Consider the following 17864-nt stretch of genomic DNA (forward strand, 5'->3'; position numbering starts at 1 on the left):
TGTCCCAGGCAAGAGTAAAGGTTCCCAGCACTCGCGGCAGGGGGTGGAAGCCGGGAAAACTCGAGCATCTGGGGTGAGGAGGAGATGCAGGTGCACCCCTCCAGCAGATCCCAGCGCAGTGAGGAACACACAAGCCCGCCACACTCCAAGTCTGGGAGCTGAAGTGGCTGGCGCTCACAGCTCCTACCTACAACAGGCAGCCATTCATGAGCTCACCCGTGAACAACCCGCCAAGCCTTTCAAATTCTATTGCTTAACGCCAACCCCACGTTAACACTCAAACACAACACTAGTGCTTTTATTTAAATTTGCACAATAATTCAAATAAAGCAGCTTGCTTTTACTTTATGGCCCTCGGGCTTTCACAGACTTTGTGAAGAGTTTGGTAACAAACAGTGAAAATGTCATTGTGTGTGCCTAGAGGACCAAGTCCCATAAGAAAACTCTCCCAAGGAGTCCTACAAATAACACACAGCGACGAGGGAGGCTGGATTTAAAAGCACATGAGGCTATGAATTCAACCAGTCACCACTGGAGAGAATAAATACTTTACTCAACATTCTTCTTTTTGAAATTTCACACCATTTCCCCTGGGCCTTTCTGACTGCATTCTAGCTGTATGTATATGTAAATAGATAGATAGATACTGTAGCCACTTAATGCAAAGAGCCAACTCATTGGAAAAGACCCTAATCCTGGGAAAGACTGAGAGCAAGAGGAGAAGGGAGCGAAAGAGGTTGAGATAGCTGGATGGCATCACTGACTCAATAGACATGAACAGACTCTGGGAGATAGTGAAAGACAGGGGGGTCTGGCAAGCTGCAGTTCATGGGCTCGCAAAGAGTCAGACGCAACTTAGTGACTAATCAACAATAACAGCATTCTAACTTATACAGAGCTATTATAGCATATGGACCATCTCCCTTCAGAACTGCTGTTTCCTGAGGGCAGAGTCTGTATCTAAGCTTCTTTCTATCCACCTGCAGGATAGAACACTCACCATTAGTTTTAAAAACTCAAAAAACGTGAACAAATCTCTGAATGTACAAAAGTGCTCTGGAAAACAGAGGATTTCAAGGTGCTGAACTAAAGATATCTTTAAATGCCACGAGTTTTAAAATGTAGAGTATTACACACTGCATGATTTTTTTAAATCCTATATTAAATGTTACAGGGATTTAGACGAGAGAACAAAACCAGGAAATCAAACCAGGAAAAAGATTAGTAACAGGAGTGATGATAAACTGCCTCCCATCCCAAACATAAACACACATAAGCACAAAGAAAGTATTAAGAAGCTGGAGAACACTGGTTTCAAAACAAAACAAATCTCTACTTAAACATGGAACTGTGGGAGGGTTCAAAAAAAAAATTTTTTTTTAATAAGAAACTTGTTTGTAAGTGTTGTACGCTGAAATGGTTGCAGTTAACCAGCCATACTTTTTAGAGGCAAGTTCCTTACCAAAAAGCTACACAGTATAGGAATCTCAGACAACTTCTCCCCAGACTATGTACTGTTACAGGAATAAGAAACCCAAGTGAATTCAAGAGTAAAAAAAAATCTTTCTATTTCTACTCAGGTTTCTAAACAATGGCTAACGGCAACGGTATCAAAGTCAAAAATTACACAAGTCTTTTGATTGGGGGGATATTCTTTGCCTATTTTATTTGAACCATGAAATAAAAGATGACGTACTTATACCATAAATGGAGATGGTAAAGAAGAATATTACCATGCACACTGATGCTAAATTAGTGAGGTCTGAAATGAATGAGTGTTATGGATTCAACTGTATCCTCCAAAAAAGATATGCTGAAGTTCTAAGTCCTAAATCCTCAGAAAGTGACCTTGTATGGACACAGCATCTTTACAGAAGTAGTCAAGCGAAATGAGGTCATTATAGTGGGCCCTAATCCAAAATGACTAGCGTTCTTATAAAAAGGGGAAATTGGGATGTGGAGGCAAACATGTCGAAAGAGAACACCACGTGAACATGAGGGCAGACATCAGGGTGACGTAGCACCGAGTCAGGAGCGCCAAAGACTGCTGGACACCTCAGGAGCGAGGACAGAGTCAACGAGCACACTCTGCCTTACGGTACCAGCCGTAAGAACACCAGCTGTGCCAATTCCCTGATCTTAGATCTAGCCTCCAGAACCAGGAGATGATACGTTTCTGCTGTTTAAGCCATGCTTAAGCTATGCTATTTATTTTAGCAGTCTAGCAAACTAATAAAATGAGCTCTATGGCAAAATCCAAACTTGACATTTTACACATACGTAAAATGCTCACCATTCAAGCATCAGTGGTATCTCTACAAATGACAGGCAGCTTTATTGCAATGTAATGACAGCTGCTCTTGAGCATGATGCTAAAGACAATATTTAAAGATGGAAGCACGAAGACTTCGCTAGTGGTCCAGTGGCCAAGACTCCCAAAGGAGGGGGCCTGGGTTTGATCTCTGGTCAAGAAACTAGATCCAGTATGCCACAACTAAGACCCAGCACAGTCAAAGAGATGAATTAAATGAACAATTGAAAAAAAAACGAAGAAGTAGGGATGCAGACAGCTATGAGAGAGTGAGTAGTATTGGAACAAGGATCCCGACATTCAGCTGACTCTTTAAATCATGTAGTGCTTCAGAAGACACACCAAATTCAGCTCTCCAATGTTGCTAGATGCACGTGACTATTGTTCTTTGGCCTGACCTTGCCACTGTAAAGGTAAGGCCACTTACCACTGTAAAATAAGCCAAGCAGCCTGTCATCTCCTAAAGCAGGTGAGTGGTCAGTGGATTCCATCTCCAGCTGGAGGAAATTAAATCGTTCACGTGACCAGAGAGTTTTAAACTGCTCGAGAAATGCTGACAGGTTACACTGAAACCTGCTGGAGTGAAAAGTATTAACTGTCCAGAAGGATCCTTCTCAAAGACTGTAGGTACTTAAAAAGCAGTCTTTGTTTTATTCAGGCATAATAAACAGAACGTTTCAACTATGTCTCAAGATTTTGTCATAAATCTGAAGCATCTGAGTTGTAATCTGGTACTTGGAAACCAGGCGAGCATATCTTTGATGGGAGGGCACTGCAAAGTGATTGGTTCATTTCCATATAACGAAATGCTATGTTTGCTTCAGTTGGATTCACAGTTAAAATAAGCCAGAGCATCTGGGACAACCATCTGGAATATTTACGCAGGACCAAGTCTTTCCAAGAAGACCTTATCCTGTGGAAGGACAATGGTTAGGAAAAGACGACCTCAAATCAGATAGACATGAGCCAAGACAAGCTCTGTCACTAATAACCTGCATGGACTTGGACAAGGGACGAAATTTCTCTAGGCACCAAGACGCCTGGTCCAGCGGAGATGGCAATAATGTAATAATGGGGCCTATCTTACAGAGTGTCGTGAGGAGTAACTGAGACAATGAATATACCATACTTTATACAAAACAATTGCTTAATTCAGTGTAGTTATCTTCACCTTCTTAACATCAAAGGTGCAAGTTATGTTTATACAGCAGAATACTATTTTTCCCTAGGAAAAAATAAAAAAAAACCTGGGATACAACCACTGTTGAAATTAACTCAACTAGTGAAGCCATTTTCATGATATTTCATTATGCTCAAGGGATAGAATGAAGTCATCAACAGCCCTCTAGATTTTGTTACTTCGTTCCCCATATTTTTTTCCTACTCAAAATTTATAAGGCTTTTTTAAGTAAAAAAATAAAATCTCAAAATTAACACTCAATTTTTGATCTACAGCATTCCTGAATTTCCATACTTACATATCTTCCTTTATCAGGAATATTGCTTCACCTTCTTAACTGAAAAACTATGAACAGTGGTGTAAGACTACTTTCCAGAAAAGCCAGAGTACCTCAATAAGCAAATAGTCAAAATTTCCAATGACAAGTTTAGAATGATCCTTCACAGAACTGTCTTCTATAGCTCTTTAATTACTTATCTTAGTGAGTAACTCAATTATTGCTAACTGATTGCTTAGTTGGAATTTCCTACCCTTCATAATGACTTAAAAGAGAGACAAAAACAAGGACAGTTTACACGCTACGTGTTACCAAATACAGTAACTCAGTGTTAATAAAAAAGGGAGAGGGAGAAGGCATATCAGGAACATACAGAGGCAAGCTTCTGAAGAACCCAAATTTGTAGGATTCCCTGCCAGTCCAGGGGTTGGGGCTCTATGCTTCCACTGTAGCGGGCACGAGTTCAATTTCTGGTTAGGAATCCCACATGCCACTTACCAAGGCCAAAATAAATCACCAAATTAAATTAAATTTAAAATTACCTCATTTTTTAAAAAAAATTAAAAAAAGAATCCAAGTCTGTGTCCTGATCCCAGGATAGCATGGGGGAAAGAAGAAGAGTTGCTTCTCTCTGTGGAAATACTTACAGCGTGAGGTCAAAGGAGACAGGAAGAAAGAGCTTGTAGTTTAATTACTTCTGAAAGATGGCATAAAAGCTCAGTTTAAAAAGGTCCCAGTCTTATGGACTCTGTGGGAGAGGGAGAGGGTGGGGAGATTTGGGAGAATGGCATTGAAACATGTATAATATCATGTATGAAACGAGTCGCCAGTCCAGGTTCGATGCATGATACTGGATGCTTGGGGCTGGTGCACTGGGACGACCCAGAGGGAGGGTATGGGGAGGGAGGAGGGGGGAGGGTTCAGGAAGGGGAACACAGGTATACCTGTGGCAGATTCATTTCGATGTCTGGCAAAACTAATACAATATTGTAAAGTTTAAAAATAAAATAAAATTATAAAAAAAAAAAAGAAAAAAAAAGAACATACAAAAAAAAAAAGGTCCCAAGAATGGTCAATACATCTGACTCCATGAAATCAGTCCTCTTATTCTTAAGCAAACCCTAAACCTCCAGAAGAAATTAATCACATCATTCACCTGGAAATGAATTCTCATTGGAGGGTTCCATCTCCAAGGAGAGAAAGAGAAAGTAAAGATGGGGGAGGGGTAGCATAGAAAAGAGGAACTGGGCAAGTCTGCAAAACTTTGCTCACAGAAAAAAACCAATTCTAATGATTTGCTAAAACAATGACAACAACAAATAACAGAAAACCTGAGGGAGGAAAGTCTATTGTTTGTGAAAATTATTTAAATACACTGTTATTTTGTACTAAGAGAGCAGGCATACTTTCCATGTGAAATATTCAAAACTGAGTGAACTTACTTGCTTTTCCCTTTGTATACTGTAGCATAAGATCCTTCCCCTAGTTTTTCCAGTTTTTCATATGAGTCAGCTTTTCCAAATTTGGGACTTGTTGGCTAAAAATGAAGCAGAGGGTAAACAAAACAGATTGTATCAAACTAATTAACAATAAATAACCCAATTTTGCTGAAAATGTTGATTCTCTATCAGTTTTTAAATAACTCCTCTCTGCTATAAGAATGTTTATTTTTAAAAACATTATAAATATTCAGGATACAAAACTAAGAAAATGCATATGAACACAGTGTAGTTTAAATTTACCCATGATCTAATCACCAACAGGGAACCACCATCAGTGACTCTTCTAGTGTTCTCTGTATGCTGATGAAGGCTTTCTAACATTCATCACTACAGATCACACTACAGATAGTGTTTTGTAACCTGCTTTTTTCACTCAAAAGGAATATTTTCCGTGTTATCATATAGTCTTCTAAACTGTGGTTGTTGTTCATCACTAAGTCGTGTCCGACTCTGCATCCCCATGGACTGCAGCACACACTCCTATGTCCTTCACCATCTCCCGGGGTTCACTCGAACTCACGTCCATTGAGCTGGTGATCCTATCCAACCATCTCATCCTCTGCCACCCCCTTCTTCCTTTTGCCTTCAATCTTTCCCAGCATCAGGGTCTTTTCCAATGAGTTGGCTCTTCATATCAGGTGGCCAAAGTATTGGAGCTTCAAGCTTCAGCATCCTCCTTCCAGTGAATATTCAGGGTTGAATTCCTTTAGGATGCACTGGTTGGATCTTCTTTGAGACCAAGGGACTCTTAAGCGTCCTCTCCAGCACAACAATTTGAAAGCATCAATTCTTTGGCGCTTAGCTTTATGGTCCAGTTCTTATATCCATATATGGCTACTGGAAAAACTAAATTAGGGGCTAAAAAATTTAGCCTACCACCTAGTTTTACATATCTCGTAAACGTAAGAAAACTCTATATATTTTTAATGCAGAGGGAATCTAAAAAAGAATAAAATTTCATAGCATGTGAAAATTATATGAAAATCAAGTTTTAGTGACCTAAAGTTTATTGGAACATTTGTTGTTTAAGTCGCTAAGTTGTGCTCTACTCTTTTGCAACTCCACGGGCTGTAGCCTGCCAAGATCCTCAGTCCATGGAATTTTCAGGCAAAAAATACTGGAGTGGGTTGCCATTTCCTTCTCCAGGGAATCTTCCAGACCCAGAGATGGAACCCAGGTCTCCTGCATTGGTAGGCAGATTCTTTACCACTGAGCCACCAGGGAAGCCCATTATTGGAACACAGTCGCACTCATTCATTTACATATTTTTAATGCTTTTTCAACTTCCCTGGTGGCTTAGATGGTAAAGTGTCTGCCTACAATGTGGGAGACCCAGGTTCAATCCCTGGGTTGGGAAGATCTCCTGGAGAAGGAAATGGCAACCCACTCCAGTATTCTTGCCTGGAAAATGCCATGGACGGAGGAGCCTGGTAGGCTACAGTCCATGGGGTCGCAAAGAGTCGGACACCACTGAGTGACTTCACTTTCACTTTTCACTTTTATGCTTTTCAAGCTACAGCAGAATTATAGTTACTAGAAAGATCATATAGCCAATAAAGCTGAAAATATTTACTACCTGACTCCTGTTATAAATCATGACTGTATAAAATTCAGTCATATAAAGTTACCTCTCTGATACCTTTTAGCAATAATACAAATAATCAAATACATTCAGGTAACACTAGTTATTACAAAATGAACTCTCTTATGTCTACATACACCAATCCTTAAGGTTAAGCTGCAACAAAATCATTCTCCCTTAAGAAACCGTACATCCTATCATGACCACAAAAGTGCTAGTGATGAGACCACTCTTGCTGCGGTCAACTCCCACCCTACTTTCACCAGACAGCAAGAAAAAGGGAGTGCTGTCCTCTATGAGGATAAATTACCTGTTATTTTAATGTCACTATAAAAAGATAGTATCAATACACATTAAAATGAATATTCTATAAGGAATTAATAACTTCTTAAAAGTATTATGTAATCACAGTTTTAAGTATATTTGTAACTGATTAAACGTTACTAATGACTGTGTGGTACTCTGTAAGAAACCAATCTTAGAAGCTTAGGGCAAGAACTTAATGTTACACTATTCTTGACCATGTGCTCTTATACCACTTATGAAAAAACACAATTTACCCTCAATGAATCTGACTCCTACAGTTTATAAAGATTCTATGCAGCAAATTGAGCAATGCTGTTTACCTCCTTCCTACCTAGAATGCCACAGAATGACTGAAAAGAAACTTTTCAAAAATAATAAATCAGAAATACAAAAGGGAAGCAAAAAAGAGTATCAATTTCTAATCACATATTTTGAGGAATTCTAAAACACAAAAAGTAATCTGAATCAAAACTTCAAAAAAACTGGGGGGACGCAGAGCCTTCATATGTAGGAGAAAACTAGTACAGATAAAAGAATTAGGAACCTCTAGGTAAATGGGGTTCCCTATAGCTCAGATGGTAAAGAATCTGCCTGTAATGCAGGAGACCCGGGTTCAATTCCTGGGTCAGGAAGATCAAGGGAATGGCAACCCACTCCAGTACTCTTCCCTGGAGAATCCCATGGACAACGGAGCCTGGCGGGCTACAGTCCACGGGGTCACAAAGGGCTGGACACAACTGAGCGACTAACACTACTACTAGGTAAGTAGGAGACTGATCGACAGAGCTGAACACATAATGTCCTCCCAAGCAAACTGCAGGAACATGTGCAGAGGAGACAGCTGAGAAGGTGGGTATTCAGGCTAGAAGGGCAGAGTGAGGACTGAGTGGGTAATACCCAGAGAAAGAATAAAACATCTACTTCCTCAAATGTAGTCAGTCCCTGCCTCTCACACAATCACCAGAGACAAGGTACAGAAAACAGAATAAGCTGAGAGCGATTCTAAAATACAAAAATGAGTATACAACCAAGAATCATATATCATTTCAGGAATACCAACATCTTATTGAAAACGTAACAACACTGAATAAAAATAACCAGTATCTTAAGAGAGATCCAAGAAGATATTGTATCCTTTAAAAAGAAACAGAGATTTAGAGATTAAATATTTAAGTATGGGCCGTGACTAAAAGAATGTACACAGGTGAAAAAGTAATAAGTTCAACGTCTGAATGGAATTTTCAAAAAAAAATCTAGGGAGAAGTTACATTTAAACAGAAAATTTTTTCAACGAGCATAGTATTTTTATAGATTTAACAATGGCTGAAAAAAGACAACCAAGCAACTGATACTCAAGATAGCTGAGTATCAGTTGGGATGGAAAAGTTGCAATTTTATCACCCACAGGGAAAGAAAAGGTACAAAATTCCATTTTATCTCCATATAAGTTAGAGTCAGAGTGACGGGGGAAGTGCAGGAAGGCAAGAGACAGTAGAATAATAAAAATAAAAGCATACTGGGATTTACTGGATTGTTAAAGACAGATTGCAGATACTAATTAACTCCATATGCATAATTTTTAGTACATTTCTTAAGACTTAGATGGTAATTACTAGAATAAATAAGATGTACAAATCCCAAACAAGTTAAGAAGAGAAAGAATGTAAGAGAAAAGTGAAAAGAAGAAGGGAAAAAAGGGAAAAGAATGGAGAAGCTAGAGAAGGGGCATATACTCAATAACAAACATATAAAGTAGAAAATCATAAAATAAGAAAGTTATATCCAAACATATCAATGTTTATAATAAATAGAACGTTAAAAATTTCCCTACTAAAAGAAAGTTCTCAGATTGGAAAGACAATCTAGCAATGTGCTATTGAGAAAAGACAAAAGAACAAACAAACAAATTAAAAAAAAACACACAAAAGAGCAAATCTGAAAATAAAAAGGGAAATCTAGCCAAAAAAAGTATTTTTGCAAAACTGTACATTATAGTAACACTGATGGCAGACAAGACAGAATTCACAAAACAGCAGATAGATTATTTTCTCCAATAAAACCCAACAAGAGATTTACTTTTTAAAAACCTTTTTATTTTGCATTGGGTTATAGCCGATTAACAACGCTGGGATGGTTTCAGGTGAACAGGGAAGGGACTCAGCCATGTACATATACAGGCATCCATTCATTCCCAAACCCCCCTCCCATCCAGGCTGCCACATAACATTGAGCACAGTTCCCTGTGCTACACAGTAGGTCCTTGTTAAAATCCACCAAGAAATTTACTAATCATACACTAGTATGAGCCAAACAACATAGCTTTGCAGTGTATGAAATAGTTGCTGGTAACAATAAAATGAGAAATGTGAAATCCACAGTGATAATGCAAGACAAACACTCATCATTCAGACATCAACAGAGCAGGCAAATGACCAATAAGTAAGAGACATATGGGCTTGAGTATTAGAAATAACGTTTTAACATATGCATATTAACATATATTCTTTTTAAGTACACATTTAACATTCACAAAAAATGGTGAAAGATTAGGCCACCAAAAAAAAAAAATCTCAATATCAAAACTGTAAGAAACACTTCAAGTTACTTATTCTGAACACAACGCAACAAATTAGAAATTATTAATAAGAATAAAAAGAAAAATAAATAGTCTAGCCATATGGGTTAAAAAGCAAATCTAAATTGAAAATTTATAAGTACATATGCGGCATTGAGGACATGACATTTTAAGACCCATGGGATGCAGGCAAATCTACACCTAAAAGAAAATTTAAATAAATGTGTACACACAAGAAAAGAAGAAAGGTTGAAAGTATTATGATTTAGATATTTAACTGCAGTTAGAAAATGAACAAAAAAAACTTTACAAGAAGAAATTAATAGACAATGGACCATCTATTCTTTTTTCTTCAAGAAACTGGTAAAGCATCAACCACATGTTGAGTTGAATCAAGTAAAACTTGATGGAAAATTACATTCAAAAGCGCCTGACTAGTCCTGTGTGGGTTATGTTCTCATGCATTTTTCATCACCAAGAAACAGCTTGAGAATGTCACACTTTACCATCACCCTCCTGAGCCCAAGTTTTAAATAGAAATTTTAAAACCTATATTAAACTTCAGTATAAAATGATCTTCAATGGGAAAATATTGTGTTCACAGTTCCACTCTAAATTATTTAAAATCAGAATGAGGAGTCTGTATGTTTGCTTTTGTGCTCCTTTAAGACTAAATTCAATCTAAGTTAAAGAAAAAAGAAACAGCAGAAAATTACCTCTTTAGTCCTATTAGGAGATAAACTGCTAATGTGTACTGAGAGCAAGGACAAGACACGTTACACAAAGCTGGTAACATAATAGGAAGCTATTATTTTATCTTTCTGGAAAGGTGCAGATAATTTTCCAAAAAGGATATATTTCACTCTTCCTAAACTGCCTATATTAGTTTATGTAATTTTAAGACATGGACCATATTAAACTTACTATTTGAGGAAACTGAATTAAAGAAATTCAAAAACTAAGGATAACACTCTTTTTTAGGCTATATCTCATTTACCCATAAGAAAAAATAAAGCAATAGATGTTAATGACACAAAGTATTCTATTTATCTAACTGAGTAGATTTGGGTGCATTAACTGCCATGCTTAAAGTACATTCTATTAACAATATGATGGCAGAAAATGATTATTTTGCCACATTGGGTGGGAAAACAGTCAATGTGATTTGCCTTGTGCAACTGATATGAACACACTGTGGAAATATACTGCAATTTACAGATCAATCATGCTGTAAGACAGAAAGAATCACACACAGATAGTGGCTCTCTAAAAGTGATTTTAGTCCACCAAAGAATGGGTCCATGGAACAGGCCATGTCTGTGAGATGGTCTGAGCTTTAAGAGTTAAATTCTTGTAAAGTTAATCTCCTATTTTAAGTAAACAGAAATGTTCTGATCTTAATTATTTTGAATATAAATAAGGAACTCAAATGCCAAGTGTTTTGAGAGGCCAATATTAAAATACTTCCAATCAAAGGAGCCAACTAAGAATAATTCAGAAAAAGTCCTGTTTTCTTGGATAATTAAAGCCCGAGCCTTTGGTTTGCCTTTTTTTTTTTTCTTTTTTCCCTTGAAACTTCATTAAATCATCACATTTTAAATAAAGATGCTAGCTCAAACCAATAAGCAGTTAACCCCAACATTATCTTTGGCTCTTTGATGTCAGGTGCATGGATGGATGGAAATAGCTTTATGGGGCCACTATTCTCTGCTTAATCACTTTCTCCATTTAGACTGCAGGTTTGAGATAGCACTTTAGAGGACTGGATATACAGAGGGCTAATCAGCAATTATTAACAGACACTACATGCATAGAGACACAGAATTTAATGAGATAATGTTAATACATTTTTTTTTTTAACAGAATAAAGGCACAGAGAACTGTCAATTGTCTGGATCAGTGGAGGGGAACACTGGCATGGATAATGAAAAAGTCAAGGTAATATTCCAGCTGAACGGTGTTTATCACCCTGTCCTGAAGGAGATGCTCCTGGCCCTTGCTGCTCTAGGTTCACTATGGAATCCACAAAAACAATCAGCTACTATGGATTGTTTACTATGGTCCGTGCTTTGAGCTTATCACTTTACATTCATTATCTAAATTTAAACCCTGTTAACACCACGTTGAAGTTGGTTCTATTAGTACCCCTTTTTGAATACGAAGAATTTAAGACTCCAGAAACAAAGTAACTCATCTAAGACCTTAGAGCTAGTGCTAGAGCTAGAATTCAAACCAAGTGGACTGGAACTGAGAACTTATTTTCTTTGTACTACTACATTGGTAGGCTCTAACTCCCACCCAAATGGAGGAGATTTAAATCGTGCTTAAGTCTATCATCCACTGAAGTCCCATTCTTGGAAACAAGGATGGGGTTTTTACCAGATTTTAATAAACTGCACGAGTATACCTGAGTGCTCACTGCAGTGATACTGTGATATGGCTACACAGTTTTACACTGAATTCACTGAAAATTTACTTTAACCTTCAAACATAATCCCTTACTTCAGACTGCTGATGATCCCCTGCATTGTAGGAACACCACAAGGAAGAATCACTGCTCTATTACATTACACTAAAGAAGTGTGAGACTGGGTGAGGGGGAAGTGGGACAGATTCAATCAGCACCATTTGACCTGGGCTTCCCTGGTGGTCTGGTAGAATCCGCTTTGCAATACAAGGAACATCTGTTTGACCCCTGATCCCGGGCAGAGGGGTCCCACACGTCGTGGGGCAGCTAAGCCTATGCACCACAACTACTCACATCTAGAGTCCACGCTCTGCAAAAAGAAAAGTCACTGCAAGGAGAAGCCGGCTAGAAGAGCTGCCCCCACTCGACGCAACGAGAGAAAGCCTGCATGCAACAGTGAAGACCCAGCACAGCGCAATATAAATAAATAAATTTCTCTTAAAAAAAGAGCTATCTCACCTCATTAAACAAGGATTTTTGAAGTCAAACATTCCTTGGCTAATTTTTCTTTCGTCTTTGATCTTCACAATAGGCTCTATCATCCTGCTCATTTCCAGCCCTTTTAAACATTGTAACACTAAGATAATTCATAGTTGATGGGTAACTTGCTTACAAAATAGATCTAGATGCTAGACAGGGCAACAGACCCAACCTCCCCACATACTAACAACCCGACAAGAGGTTCTTGTATTTATCTTTTTATCTATGTCTTTGACTGCACTGGGTCTCAGCTGCAGCACACGGGACCTTCAATCTTCCTGAGAGCATGTGGGCACTCGAACTCCAGCTGTGGGCCGTGGGATCAGTTCCCTGACCAAGGATTGAACCCAGGCCCCCTGCATCGGGAGTGTGGAGTCCCAGCACTGGATCATCAGGGAAGTCCCGGGCGGGGCTCCATCTGGGAGTTTCCTAGTCCTGGTAAGAAGGACGCAATGCCAAATGAGATCCCCAAGTACGAGCGTCAGAGAACTGTAGTGGGACTCTCATCTTCAAGTTTGCATCTTCCTTCTCTCTTTCCAAAAAAAGCCTGCCTGTCACGGGATGCAGCTTTCCCCACCCCCACTCTGGCTGAAAGGAAGTAAATTTGGGAGAAATCTGCAGAAAGCATAGAGGATCTTAATCTAAACATGAATTTCTGAAAATATGTTCTCTTTAAGCTCAGCTTATGATAGCACAGCTCAATGAAATCCTTCTAAATTGGACCAGGAAGACAGTCTCCTACAGCACTGCCAATACTTTTAGCTACTGAAGGGCACAGCCTGGTTGGAGGTGGTAAGAAAAAGGGAACAAAAGTTCGTCCTGTCAGGGACAGTGCTGAATACCACCCAGGGACTGGACCCAGGGACAGTAGGCACTCAAAACTCATCTGAAACGAATACACAAAATCTGTCAAACATCTCTTGAAATATACCCATTTAAATAAAATACCATCCATAATATTCTGCCTGAATTTCACTCTATTTTTTGAAACTTTTTATTTTGTATTGGGTATACTCAATTAACAATGTCGTGATAGTTCCAGGTGGACAGCAAAGGGACTCAGCCATACATACATATGTATCCATTCTCCCCCAAACTCCCCTCCCATCCAGGCAGCCACATAACATTGAGCAGAGTTCCATCTGCTATACAGTACATCCTTGTTGGCTGTCCATTTTAATATAGCAGAGTGCACATGTTCATTCCAAACTCCGTAACTATCTCTTCCCCTGTCCTTCCCCCATGATGACCGTAAGTTTGTTCTCTGAGTCTGAATTTTAAAGTGCCACTGTCTGGACAAAATCAGGAAGTTCAGATGAATGTGATGGTCACTAAGGCTAAGGCACTCTTAGTTCCATAATTTTAGTCATGACTCCTCACATAGACAATGACCAGTATATGAACAGCAGAGAGATATAATAGTGCATAACTGTTTCTACTACAGTATTTTCAAGAAACAAGAGTGGCTACCTTGCTTCCTCATAAAAACAGGAGCAGCAACACCACCCTGCTGCTCACTTCCCCCTCCTTCTCAACAGTACTCTTGGAGCCCATTCAAGATACCTAATACTTTCAAAGAAATAACAGTAAAATAAAGATATAACATTAATCTTGGTGGCCTTTAGATAAAGGATATCCTTGGACACTCATCAGTCATTAAAAAAAAATCTTTAAAAATAAAACATATCATAAAACTCTCATGCCACTGAGTATGAAATGATCAAATGTTCCATAAAGATCCTATCTCAATGTCCCCCTGAGTATGAAGTGATCAATGTCCCATACCTATAGGACAGGAGGCTGCACAAAAACTGCCATTATTGACCCAGTGAGGAATCTAAAGGAAAACAGTCTTCCTGTGAAAATGAGTATGATAAAATTCCCCCTCCCACTACAATCAGGGCGAGAACAAAAAGGCAGTGGGCAGGGAGGACTCAGAATAAAACAGAATACTGTGGTGTCATGCTAAAAGAGAAAAAAGGGAAACTATTTCCAGCTTGAACAAGAAAAAGCAAAAGCCTTTTTCCAGGGCATACTGAATGGAAGAAAAAGCTCCCAAAATGAAAAGAAAGCAAAGCATTTACCACACACAATAATAGAAGTGCCCTGATATAGAAGAAAGGCATCCCAGAGTGGACCAGAAAAGGATAAACTCAATAAGAAACTCTCAGGAAAGAGGATCTAAAGGAAGTTAATATAATGGGTGAGAAATAGTGGACATTTCCAGTTAAACATGGTAGCCTGGAATTCCAGAGCAGGATTTCCTCTGTTTCGACATTTTAATAATGTTGTGCATACGTGTATGTTTGCCCCACACAGCTGTTCAGTCTGTTCCCTCGGTAAGCCTCCTGTTAAAGAATAACACGGGGCTTCCCAGGTAGCACAGTGATAAAGAATTGGCCTGCCAATACAGGAGACACAGGAGACTCGGGTCTGATCCCTGAGTCAGCAAGATCCCCTGGAAAAGGAAATGGCAACCCACTCCAGTTTTCTTGCCTGGAGAATCCCATGGACAGAGCAGCCTGGAGGGCTACAGTCCATGGGGTCGCAAAAGAGTTGGACATGAGAGCAACTGAGCACATGGTGTCTTGAACACAAGTATTTATTTCTCCCCCATAAACCAATGTGTATTAAAATGAAAGCAAAGAAGAGCAACTGAATGAATAAAGGGAAGACTGCAGACAGGATACAAACAAAAATTTTGAGAAACAAATTTTGGGAAATGAATGGATAGGAGGTCACTGACAAGGACGATGACCACAGATGGAAACCAAGAATGGGAGTCAATGAGAAATAGGTCCATTCCCACTTCAGAATCCCTGAAACACTCAAGAATCGGAAGCTGAACTTCAAGGAGGGGTGAAAACCAAAATGATTGGTCAGATTAGATTTAAAGAACAAGTCCTTTCCCCTAGACTCTCCCAATCAGGTGTCTGCCCATCCCTGATCCCGGGACAGGTTTATTCTCTGAAGAGGTAGAATGTGAAAGGCTCATAACTAGGACACCAAGAATTATGAAAATCAGGATTAAGAATCAGATTGAATGAAAACAATGCACAAAAAAGGGCCTGAGCCCCTTCTTGATCATCTCTGGAAACAGCAACTAGGCTTACATATCCTAAAATCTAGATTGGTCGTTCAGCTTTGGAGGAATGAAAGGATGCTCCTGACAGCTACTAGGAGATGGACCAGTCCAGACTGGATGAGGCCAATGGAGGACCATAAGGACAACCTCAGGGGACAAAAACCCGACAGATTGCCTCATTCTGATTTGTTTCAGAGGAGTTTTCTAGTTTTATCAAATAGTTTGGGGCCTCAATTTGTGATTAAAATTCTATTAATTAATTGTATTAATTGCAAACAAGTGAAAAGAAGAGGTAAGTACAAGCAGGAAAAGCAAAAAGTTGTGCAAGCAAAGAAAGTTAATCATAGTACACTATGTGACCTCACTAACAATGGTATGCACATCATCTCAAGATTGTAAATACTGTATATTAACTAAAGGCAAAAAGTAGGGAAGGAGACTTCCTGGTGGTGCAGTGGGTAAGAATCTGCCTTGCAATGCAGGAAACACAGGTTCGATCTCTGGTCGGGATTCTTGCCTGAAGAATTCCACGGACAGAGGAGCCTCATGGGCTACAGTCCATGGGGTCGCAAAGAGTCAGACACAACTGAGAAACTAACAGTTCTAAAAGAGAAACTTCCCTTCATCGATGACTAGATTACCTTGAGGTGAATTTCATGTAGAAATCACTGAAAATAAATGCTTAATCGTCTGCTTTATTTACCAGTTTTCAACACTAATTCTTTTCTTTTTTTTTTTCTGGCCATACCACACAGCATGCGGGATCTTACTTCTCCTACCAGGGATCGACCCAGCACCCACTGCAGTGGAAGCCTGGAATCTTAACCGCTAGACCACCAGGGAAGTACCTCAACACTAATTCTTCTTTGTCCTTATAGTGGTATCTATTGGGTTTCGTATATTAATGTTACAATCTGCAATCTAACTTCTCTCATTGTTTGTAGTATTTCCACTGATTCTTTGGTTTTTTCAAATATAGCATCATAAATCTGCAATAAGGAAAACTGTGCCCCTTCTCATTTGCTTTCATTATCTGTAGAGATGATATGCTACTCCTTATTCTCTCTCTTTTTGACAGGTTTGTATGGGATTCAACCAATCATTTTTCTATTGGTTATTTTTAAGGAAAAGGAATGTTTCAGTAGTTTGAGAAGGGTTATGACCAAGATAGCTTTTCTAGCTTTATGGAATAAAGTTCTTTGCTCTGTTTTCATGAAGTAAAAAGAAAAACAAAATGTAAAAAAAATATATATATATATATATATATCACACACATTGAGATTTCCCCTTTTGCTTCACTTCAACACTTCTTTCTGGAATTTCTTTCTCCCTATTGAACCTGCCCTGCACAGAAGTCTACTCAGTACAAGGCTTTGCCCTGAAAAGGTGCTTCAATCTGATATTCTAGAGAACGCAAGGAGAAAGACCAGCAGACACCCCGTGGTCTCTGGGCCTGCATCCGCCCACAGGTGCATCAAAGTCCCCTCCACGCGCAGCTGCTGTCCTCACAAGGCCCCAACATGCCCCTGGTGGCCATGCTAGGGCTTCCTGGCTCTGAGAGTAGTCCCTAGTCCCCTGGCCTTTCCTGAGCTTCCTCCACTACACTTTCTGATAGCACATGCTTCTTAAAATTGCACGTGGTTTGCTCCCCTCACTCCTCTTTTGAGGTTCCCGGAGAAACCTCCTCCTCTTTATTTGCTGCCGATGTTGCCACTGCCACCCTCCCTGAGTCTGCCCCTGTGTGACACATACACACTGCTATATTTAAAACAGATAACCAACAAGGACCTACTGTATAGCACAGGGAACTCTGCTCAATATTATGTGACAACCTAAATGGGAAAATAACCTGAAAAAGTACAGATAACATGTAAACGTATAATGAATCACTTTGCTCTGCGCCTGAAACCAACATAACATTATCAATCACCTATGCTGTGCTGTGCTTAGTTGCTCAGTCATGTCTGACGCTGCGACCCCATGGACTGTAGCCCTCGAGGAGCCTCTGTCCATGGAATTCTCCAAGCAAGAATCCTGCAGTGGGTTGCCATCCCTCCTCCAAGGGATCTTCCCAACCCAGGGATCAAACCCAGGTATCC

General features: G+C 39.4%; 1 protein-coding gene across 4 annotated transcripts in view; it reads right to left on the bottom strand.

Moving 5' to 3' along the window:
• Positions 1 to 17864, bottom strand: part of CDK14 (cyclin-dependent kinase 14) — a 668333-nt gene that overhangs the window by 492170 nt on the left and 158299 nt on the right. For all 4 annotated transcript variants that reach the window (XM_010839815.1, XM_010839811.1, XM_010839814.1 and 1 more), the window contains exon 3: positions 5211 to 5305. In XM_010839815.1, the coding sequence (XP_010838117.1) occupies positions 5211 to 5305 (95 nt within the window). The remainder of the gene's footprint in view (positions 1 to 5210; positions 5306 to 17864) is intronic.

This window comes from Bison bison, unplaced genomic scaffold (genome assembly GCF_000754665.1).
Source record: "Bison bison bison isolate TAMUID 2011002044 unplaced genomic scaffold, Bison_UMD1.0 scf7180017864134, whole genome shotgun sequence".
NCBI classification, from domain to species: domain Eukaryota; kingdom Metazoa; phylum Chordata; class Mammalia; order Artiodactyla; family Bovidae; genus Bison; species Bison bison.